Consider the following 10,974-nt stretch of genomic DNA (forward strand, 5'->3'; position numbering starts at 1 on the left):
TTTTGTTTTCTTGTTTTTATATTTTAAAATATATCACCTCATTTCCCACTATAAAATTAATGACTGGAACTCATCATGAAAGGAGGTTTATGCACTCTAAAATATTAGGTGTCACATTAACCTAACCAAGTTATGTGTTGAGTAAATGTAAAGCAATTTACTTAACTCGGTTTAGTAAAGCCACTTACTTAAGTATATTCAACACTTCATTTCATAGAGTGTGTGTAAAAGAACTTTTACTTTTACTTGCAAGATTATTGTGAGCAGTTGTGACTTTTACTTAAATACTTTTCTTCTTATCAGTGAAATAAATTTTTACCAAAGTCCTTGGGAAGGTATTTTTGCTTTGATTTTTTTTATAATTTTTCAAGCATTTTATACACCTCTTATCATTGAAGTGCTATTAGTTTTATTGTTCATTGTTCAAGTTTGCTTTTTGTTTTGGTCCTTTTAAAGGGTGTGTGTGTGGGGGGGGGGTATGCATTTTTCAGGTACATTGTTCAATTCTATGTTAACTTCAGTCAGTATGGAAATGCTGTAATGTATATGAAAAATTAATTTGGGTACCATTTTTGACACTCCCACTTCAGCACATCTTCACAACAATGCTCTGTGGGGAGGGGGCTTGGCTGCAGACTGAGCACCAGGGAGGAGCTTTGGGTAAATGGGCAGTGCTTTGTACCAGCAAGTGTTTAGGCAGCTCCGCATGCTTACCATATTCAAGGATTTCTCAAACATTCATGAATGAGTCAACTCAACACTCTGTGTATGTTTTTAGGGGAATAACATTACAACTTGATATAAATATAAAACAAGTTGATTATGTGTCATAACCCCCTTTAAAACCTTAGTGGGCTCTGTTTACAAAAAGGCAACTTGGCATTTTACTAATGAGTTTAGAACCATGACAAAACAAACAAACAAACAAACAAAAATTATGTTTGGAAAAATACTATAAATTTGGAACATTAGGAGAGTACTGTCTAAAACACATTTTTTTCTTTAATGAACCAAAACTTCAAATTATCAACTTTCACTGTGAGTCACAGTGAGGTTGAAGCTAATCATGATCCAGCACACACACACACACACACACACACACACCGACCTTTGAGTAATGCAGTGAGGATGGCAAGGTCAATGTCCTGATGACCCTCTGAGCCCATCCGGAAAACTGTTATCTGGGAGACAATGAGAAAGAGATAAAAACAAAGAGAAAGAAACACGAGTGAGTGTCTGTTTTTTCTGCACAAGCAAAACTGCCAATAAGTGTCGTTTCTCTTCTTCATCCATTCTGCTGTGGCTTCGGCAAGTGCAATGAAGGCTCACAGCACAAAGAAATTCAATCACAAAGAGAAATTCCGCTGCACTGTGTGGGAGTGCTTTCGTTAGCTGGATTAAACTGTTTCACTACAAACACTGCAGCTCAGAGCGAGGAGACAAGAGGAATTGATCTGAAGTGCTGTACTACATCCTTCTTGCTGGACTCTCTTCTCTTTTCTCCAGAGCAAAGGACATCACCAGCAGGCTCACACACAGCTTGTTCACTGGGGAGGGGAGGGAGGGCAGGAGGGAATTGGCTGTGCTGGAAAGTGAGAGAAGCAGCAATAAAAGCACAACAAAGGAGCACATCAAATGAATATGAACTACTGGTGCTCTCCATTACAATAGAGGGTTCATTACTTTTTTTGTCATTGTTTCTGACAATTTGAGCACAGAGCTGATGGGTAATATTATACTTTATAAAGTCACGACAGGTTTTAATCTGTGAGGCGTCATTTCGGTGAACCATTCACATGTTGTCTTAGATGAAATAGCATTACAGTGAGAGGGGAACTGGAGAATTAAGGCAGTGTTTTGGGATTTTCAAAGAGCGTCCAGGTGCTCACGTGTGTGGACACAGATGCTCATATGTTTGTATGTGTGAAGGGCACCTTGTGGGAGCGAGCTGTGTATTGAAGAATGTGTGATCTGAATACGTAATGAGCTATTCCTCTAATCCTTACTTCCATCCATCCCCTCCCGCCTCCGTCCCTGCAGCCCCCCCTGCTCTAAATGGCTTCATTTTGCGGAGCTTCAGGAATCTGCAGGCTCTGCATCTGCATTTGTTGTTGCTTCCCCTGGGCAATGCCGCACCGCCAACCCTCCTCTTCCTCACTCAGTCTCTCGCTCTCTGTCTTTTATCTTTTCACAATCAGTCCAGTCACACAAAGGAATTAAATGTTGATTTACAAGATCATTCGCTTTTGACACGTTATTTGTATCTGATGACATGCTAATTCAATCCAAAGCCTGTTTTAGAAACTAAAATAATTTATTGATTTCTTATCTCTGTGTGTAGTGTTGGCATGTCGACCTAATCAAAGGAGTTTTCTCCAGATGATAATAAAGTACAACAAGATGTGAAGGTAGCAGTTATTATCCAGGGACAAAAAAGATTGTTGGTGAAAAGTGTAATTTAATTGTATTCTCCTATCCTGAATCCCACTGCATGTGTGTGTCTGTTTTGATGCATGAACAGCAGCAAGCTCATAACGCATCTTTATGCCATTTGTCTTGCAGATATTGCAGGAAAAAAAGCACATTTCGAGTACCATCTGGTGAATTCAGGGTGCAAAAGTCATCTTTTACATTAATCTTTTCTGTGTTGTCATGTAGTGTCTTGTAAAGGGCAAAGCACATGCATGTTAAACGTGACTTTTGTACAGGATGAGGTGGATAAATAAAGAAAAATAGAGTCAAAGAGGAATTCAGCTGCTGCACAATGTTAGTAGCTGTATTCTTGGACTTGTCTAATTTATTCGACTGGTACAGATGGGATCGTTGTGGTGATTCCTGCTCGTTTTTTTTTTGTTTTTTTTTTAGTGGCTGACTGGGGAGTTCCTCGGCTTGCACGCTCACACAGACAAGATTTTTGTCTTCCCTCAGGGACAAGGATAGATTATAGTGTGGCATTAGAAGGATGATTGTAGAATATATTCACATTTATTTCTACTCTCCTTTCTCAACTCAAGCTTTGAGATGTAGATCCCCCCCCCCCCTTCCTCCCATCATCTGTTACAACCACTTATCTTGCAACACCTCCCACTCTGGCATCCTACCCCCAGCCTCCAATCCTGTCTCTGTTCTTCCTCTCCTCTTCGTCACTGCTCTGTTCCTCCAATTATACCCTCAAGGTGACCCTGTGGCTATGTGCTACCTGTTATCACAGAGGCTGTACGGGTAGAAAGTTGAGCAGCACATCCTCTGTGACATTGCAATTGTGCTGGTTTAATCTCAACAGTCCCATGGAGAGTCATCAATAAGCGGGAGTGCAATGCAAACAGACAGCTTCTACCTCTTTTGTATCATTTCATCCACAGCAAAAGGGCTCAACAGTACTTACTGTAAACAAATGGGCTACGGCCTGTGTTGGATATGAAAAGGTAGCTTCTCTGTTATCGTTGACCACCAAAAAGGCACAGGCGGACAATAATGTTATTGCCCATGTGCGTCTGTCTGATGAAACCTGCAGAAACTAAACAGTAGGTTTACATCTGCAAATGTTTCATTTTTTTGGCGTCAACCAGACAAGCTGAGCTTAAAATAAAAAATGGCTAAAACTCAGTCAATTTTACACACTTAATGTTTGGTATGATGTTAGCAGAGGATGATCACCACATATTCTGAGCGCTAACACAAAGATTTTTGTTTAAAATTTGACATTAACCATTTGGCATTGACTCTGACAAAGAATTTTAACTAAACTTTCAGGAAATAATCATCGAATGTCTCTCAATCCTTATGGAGTCCATCCAATTCAAGAGGGCAATTTTGTGACTGAATTTAATTACACTCTTATATTTAATTGTACATTGTAGCGATGAAAATCATTTCCTTTAAACTGGGAAAGAATCAACAAGTCTATTTACTTTTAGTGTTTTTTTTTTCTAAAACTTACTTCCTTGTTTACTATGACATCATATCTGGAGTGTGACCAGGTTTTCTACAAACATTGTAAGAACACATGATGCAGGGCATTTTGTCGTATCTCTTCGACAGAAGGGTTCGGTAAGGATAGACCACAGCACTGTGATATGATAAACTTTACATGTCTGAGAATTCAAGACAGAGTACTGGACGGTTTCCTGCACCTGATTCAGTTTCTCATTGTAGACGTTTCTTTTCAATAGTTCAGTTATATGTATACTGTGTGAAGATTTGGTGGGATTGTAGCTGAGACTCATTCACAACACATACTTCAAATGCTACTCACTACAACAAGCTGTTTGCTTTAACATTACAACTTTAACCAACTTTAACTAGTGTTGAACTACTTGAAACCGGTCTTGTTCTTAAGACTGGTCTCAAGACCGGTTTTTGATGGTCTTGGTCTCGTCTCGGACTCGACAGCGTTTGTACTCGGTCTTGGAATTACCACTAAACAGCCATATTATTGGCCAATTTATTAGTTAAAGTTATTGCTTTCATTGGATTTAAAATGTAGCTACTGATTCAAATCCAAACCTGACTCATTGCTAATGATGTATTTTTGTTACCGGCTGTCACCCATCCCCACTGTCTTCACTCGCATTCACTCCAGGAAAGTAAAAAGTGCTTCTCTGGGAGCGGAAAAGGATGTCTTCAAATTTTTAAGTAAAAAAGTTTGGCTACTTTATTCATAAATAATACTGTAAAACAACAACAACCAGGAGAAAGCATACAGCAAATTGTACATTCAGCAGTGCTTCACTTTCAGAGACGATGGGGACAAATTTTATCGTCACTAACGTTAACAATCTGCCTCTGTAGCAACATTCTTTCCTCTGCCCTCAAACAAAGATTTTGTCAATATTAGCTCTACATATTGAGTTAGCTAAAGTGGGGAAAAAGTATTTAGTCAGCACCAATTGTTCAAGTTCTCCCACCTAAAAAGATGAGAGAGGCCTGCGATTGAGATTATGGTTAGACCTCAAGTATGAGAGACTAAATATCTTTTCCCCCCACTGTACACGTGTACAGAATACTCCATTTTTAGGACACTTTTTTTCTCCTGGTCTTGGTCTTGTCTCGGTCTCGCCCTCCCTTAGTCTTGGTCTCGACTTGGTCCAAACCGAATAAGTCTTGATCTTGTCTCGGTCTCGAGACACTGTGGTCTTGGTCTTGACTTGGTCTCGGGTTAAGTGGTCTTGACTACAACATTAACTTCAACATTACCTGTTAGAGGCAATCCTGATGGTCTGTTAGCAAAATAAATAAATAAATAAAACAAAAAATAAACAACTGGAGAGGCTTCAATGAAACTTTCAAAGGGTTAACATTGAATGTGCATCTACTGATCATCTTTTGGAGTCAACCCAATTCAAGATGCAAACCAACATTAGTCAACATAAAAATGGCCATAGCTCAGTCAGTTTTACAAGAAATGAGCTAACATTTGATAAGGTCATATCTAAAAGTCAATAATAACACATAATCTGAGGCATCTTCCTGTATTGCGTGAAATTGTGGACAATGTGACCAACATGACTAAAACTAGAGTTTCTCAGCACGAGATAATCTTTGTCTAAAATTCTGGCACGAAAGGTGATGAGAGAAATGCAGTCCTTCAAGAATGCTAGGTCTTTAATTGTTAGTTTTGCTTTGTTTTTAGCTTCATGTTCCAATTGGATTTTGAGATGAATGAAGAACAGAATTAAAGATAAAAGAGTGATAAGAGGTGGGAGACGACTGGAGGTCAAGTTTAACAGGAATAGACATAATGAAGCTAAAAACAAGGAGGGAGGTGTGTCTTCAGTAAATAAAAGCAGAAGGAGGAAGATTAGGCTTTGACAAATTGGCAAAGGGGGGCACGAAGGCATATCATTTTTTCTTAGTGTGACCAGCTTTTGTCGAAGGATTTCTCCATCTTCAGGGGTGGGAATTCATTGCCTTTAAAGATGGAGCACAGATGGAAAACGGTACTTCACACTCCAATAAATCAGACTCATTGCACAACATTCATCATCATTTCACGGGCAAAGACCCTATTGATGTTGCAGCACTCACGTGCAAAAAAAAAAAGAAAAAAGTCAAATGAAGAGTCACACTCTTGCCTCTACAGCCAATATGTTAACAGTTGTAGATGCTCAGGACTAACAATCTGCTGAGGGGTTTTGTGTTTATATGAGTTATGAACACTTTATTCGATTTTTATTTCTTTTCCGAAATAAAACATTAGTACATTTTCTTCCATACAACAAAAACAAAACAATTTATCCCACTATAGCTTTAAACTTCTGTATCTCATTTGAAGCTCCACGCTTCCCTCCTGTTCCTCCATCTAAGTCCATTTAAGTCAATCTGTTTCCTCATCTTCCTGCAACTCCTTCTACGTTTCTCTTCTTAAAAAGGTGGGGGAACACTGTGTGGTTTCTGCTCAATATTTAATCCAAATTAAACATATAAAGATGATTTAAAGTTAAATTATTTATAGCAAGCTCCTCTGTGCCAAGACAGCCCCCAATCCTCCAACAAATTGGAAGAGCGGGTGGTGTGAAGGATCTATATTCATTTAATTGGAGGAAAATAACGGTTTCTTAAATTTTTTGGCAGTGAGAACTGACTGAACAGCGCTACTCACACAGTCTGAGCTTGTTCTACCAGAGGATTTAAAAAAACACGTGCAGACATGCCCAAGATAAATATGATTATGATTCAAATGTAAAAGCTTTAAGATCAACTTTCATGGTGTGAAGACACCATCAACATGCAACTCTTCACACACCTGCTACTCTACAATAAAGCTAAAAATATTGCACACTTTGCTGTTATTTCTCTTCTTTATTCCAGAAAACAAATCAATGACCAGAAAATAAATAACTTAAAGTAAGAGCCTACTGCCAAAGCATATTTATTGTTTGGAGCACTTGTCACATTTCTGATTTACGACCATTCAAAAGCCACAGCATTACACAAAAACACTGATATGGAGGCTAAAATCTATAAAGCAGCTTAGAATTTCATAACAGCGCAGAGGCAACATGGCCAAAACTGTTGCATGCATAGTGTCATGAATAAACCAGTATGTTTAAAATATGGAAAAAGAACATCTATTTTAGTCTCACTCCTTCCAACAAATTGCTCTATTTGCCTCAGAGGTAAAACACCAGCAGCGCCGTCATGTTGGCATCCTTTCAGGCCGAGCACTGACTGCTGATGATTTTGCATTCGCTGCCGGTAAGGAGTGATTTTATTACCCTGTCAGGTTTTATCACCCAGCTCTTGACCTGGGTGTTAACAGGAAAGGCTGGACCAGGATTTGGTGCATATGCATCATTTCAGCGTATAAATATTGGAGTTTAAGTTAGTGACCATATACACTCCCATCTGAAAGTATTAAAACAGTGAGGCCAGTTCATTTTCTTTTGTTGGAGACAAAGTATTTGGGTTACAGCATTATTGTTTTGTAATGGAACACCATATTTTTAGGTTAGCGTAAGTATTGGTTCAGAAAAACTTAAAATTCGCTTAGCACAAAAAGTAAAGAAATTTGTGTTGGGTAGATTATTTCTTTATTGTAACAATGCCTCTTGGCAACACCAGTTATACTGAGCACCTGATTGGCAGCACCTGGAGGTACAAGATGATCAAAACAACTGTCAATAGCAGCAACAAAATAAGTTGTTTGGCAATGTGTGCAACCCACATGCTCAGCTGCTCATCCCACAAATGCATGTCCCTTACAAACGTGGCACCATTTAAAAGAGAATTCAACAGGCTTTCCAACAGTATGAGATTTACGGTCAAGAAGCATTGCTACAACAAAGAAATGATCTACCAAACACAAATAGGAACTAGGAATTTGCTCTGGTGTAATGGTGCACATAAGCCAGGAGTACGAGAACTAAAGCTAAGTGGTTGAAGTGAGCAGGGAAAACAAGTCAGAATACAAAACAAAGAATAAGAACAAAAATGCAAACGATGGGCCAGAGCTGATTAAACATTGGTGGGCAGTTCTGGTCCGAATGGACCATAGTCTTTTGTCTGGGGGGAGGGGATGAAACAGGTTATGACCGGGGTGAGAAGGGTCAGCTTTGATTCTGCCTGTGTGACCTAGAGCTCTGGAGGAGTACAGCTCCTCTACAGGTCGGAGGTTGCAGCTGATCACCTTCTTGGCAGTGCACACGTTGCTCTGGGCGGCTACTAATTCAATGCTTGCAACATTGTCATCAAGCCTGTAACCCACTGACGTCGCCAAATATTTTTATTATTATTTTTATGATGCTTTCCCAGATTTTGGGCACAGCCTATTTTAGTTGTTTGTTTTTGGGGGTTTGTCCCTTCAATCTTCTCTATAGCAATATTACATATAATAATACAAAAATTATAGTAAAATGTTACTCAACAGTGTACAGGTCTGTAGACTAACATTCACTTCTCATCCCAGATGAACTTCTTTGTTGTTTTGTCAGTGTGTGTTTTGAGTTGTTATCTTGACTTCCCAGTCAATTTGGTTGCATCTTTAAACTGGCAGACAAAATGTTTCTTAAGCCTTTCTATTACTTTGGTAAAAGTTCATCTTTGTCCCAGCAGTCTATAATTTTTTTGTCCCAGAATTTGGAGGTTCATCTCTGAACTTTTTTTTTTTTGGCAAATTTCTTTCCGTCTTGTTGGTTCTTTTATTCTTCCTCTCTAGCCTTTATTTTTTTCATGAACTCTTCTGCAAACCTCCTGCCCTCTAGAGGTTGATGCTGAGGTCACCCAGTGCTGTTTTAGGCTTTTTTTTTTTTTCAAAACTCTCCCAATGTTTCTGTCGTCAGTGGCGGATGCTTTCCTTGCTCCTCCTGATTGATGTTTGATATTTTGTACACCACTGGTATCTTTCTTCAGGACATTCCAAATGATTGAACTGGCTGTGACCAATGTTTGTGCAATGGCTCTGATTGATTTTCCCTCTTTTCTCAGCTTCACAATTGCTTGTTTTTCACCCATTGGCTGATTTCTAGTTTTCATATTGGTTCCACCTCTGTAGAGGATGCAGTCTGCACAGGAAAAAAAAAATAAACATGATTCTAAAACTGAGACGAGACGTTCAGCTGTATTTATTGTTTACATTATTCAATGTAAAAGGACAGCTGGGAAATGAAAAAGAAACACTTATCAGTCACACGTTTCACCTTTATTCACCTGGAAATTTAGTGTTCCATTACAAATAATGCCCTCTTTAAAGTTGTATATTTGAACCAGAAATATTAACAAGGAAATAAAAGTTGAAGTGTTGTTCTCTTGTCTCATATTCATCTTGTTATGTCAAACCCAAATGTTTTCAGTTTACAACAAAAGTGAATGAACTGAGCTCACCTTTCCAACACAGTAAATAATTTCCTTCCTTCCTTTGGCTGCTCCCTCCTGCAGATGTCGCCACAGTGAGTAAAACTCAGGATTTTGCAAGCGCTTTAAAGCCAAACCCTCAGCCTTTTATGACATGGACCGTTAAGTGGTCCCAGGTCAGAAAATCAATTTAAAAAATGTGGTGCAAATAATTGTCTTACTGAAGTAAAATAAACACACACAAATATTATTTACAATAGATCTACATGAATACTCAAGCTTTACATTCAGAGACTTTTCATTTAAATTTTTTGTTAATATTTGTTTTTGGATATTCTCACTCCTTCTGAATAATTGAGTGAGGACATTATGGAGGGATGGCAATCTTGTAAAAGAAGTATTTGTTTTAACTTGTGTTGTAGCAGCTCTCAGTTGCACACGCATGTCCACAAAATACTAACACAAAAACGTTTTGTTTCTTCCATAAAGAGAAAAGTAGAGAAAATAAAATCCTAAACATTTTATTACAGAGTCAGTGTCATAAGTTAGCTGAAAATTTTCAAAAGGAAGTTTTGATTTTAATGTAGTTTAATTTGAACTTTTTAACAATTGTTAGACAACTAATGATTTTTTATTGTGTGAACTGAGAAAAGCACTGTGCCACAGTAGAGCAGAAAATAATTTAACTAAAACTATTCTGTCCCTTTGTTTATGAAGGCATTTTTAATTGAAACTGTTGGGTTTCTGTTAAATGAGAGAAAATGTTTTATCCCTCACCACCGCAGAGAGTGTTCTAACTAGTTTAAAAGCAATTAAACCGAGGTACACAAAGGTTGAGTTTTTTCGCACTTTAGTAAAAACAGCAATACACAGGTTTATAATGGTGAAAACTAAAAATAACTGTTTTCATGCCATACACAAATTATGACATATAAAGTCTGTGATGCACTGAAGGAATTATCCAGACTTGGTGCCACCTTCTAATGACAAACAATTATACAGTCAGATGATAGATTTATTAATATGTAATCAAAACAAACATACGTCAAGTTGACAGTTTCCTTTTGTGAATAATTAGGACAAACTCCTTAAAAAAATAGCAATGCTATTATAGATCTACAATAGAAAATTATCTAATCACTAAATCACTAAAAACAAAATAAACTATAATTTCGACCTGATATAACCTAAACATCATTATAAAATCACATGTAAACAACTACTTGATGACTGATATTCACAGGAAAAGCTAAATTCTTTTCTAGGTAAATGATGTTTTAAAAGTCAATTCCTGCCTGCAGCTTAAAAAAATTCCCAGTTAGCCTGAATGTAAGTTTGTTCTGTCAACACTGTCAAATCACCCTTTTATTACTCAGTTTCAACATGACAGTGGTAACTCTCTTGTTAAATCAGAGAGAGGGAGGCTGTATCAGATTATCTAAGCTTTACAGCTGCTTCTGCTGAATGATTCACACACTATTGTCCTTCTGCCCTGGTGAGCAGCATTCAGCAGCGCCGTCTGACTGACTGAACATCAGTCAGTCCCTGGAATCCCACAGAGGGTGGAATCAATCCATTTACATGCTGCAAGCTATGACCAATTCAAAGCTGCACAGAGAATACTGGATGTACAACACACACACACACACACACACACACACACACACACACACACACACACAC

The 10,974-nt window shown here is 38.1% G+C and overlaps 1 protein-coding gene across 14 annotated transcripts in view; it reads right to left on the bottom strand.

Annotated features, from left to right (window-relative positions):
• Nucleotides 1-10,974, bottom strand: part of trpm3 (transient receptor potential cation channel, subfamily M, member 3) — a 166,971-nt gene that overhangs the window by 43,768 nt on the left and 112,229 nt on the right. For all 14 annotated transcript variants that reach the window (XM_014012547.1, XM_014012545.1, XM_014012554.1 and 11 more), the window contains exon 9: nucleotides 1,109-1,181. In XM_014012547.1, coding sequence (XP_013868001.1) covers nucleotides 1,109-1,181 — 73 coding nt within the window. The remainder of the gene's footprint in view (nucleotides 1-1,108; nucleotides 1,182-10,974) is intronic.

This window comes from Austrofundulus limnaeus, unplaced genomic scaffold (genome assembly GCF_001266775.1).
Source record: "Austrofundulus limnaeus strain Quisiro unplaced genomic scaffold, Austrofundulus_limnaeus-1.0 Scaffold92, whole genome shotgun sequence".
NCBI classification, from domain to species: Eukaryota; Metazoa; Chordata; class Actinopteri; order Cyprinodontiformes; family Rivulidae; genus Austrofundulus; species Austrofundulus limnaeus.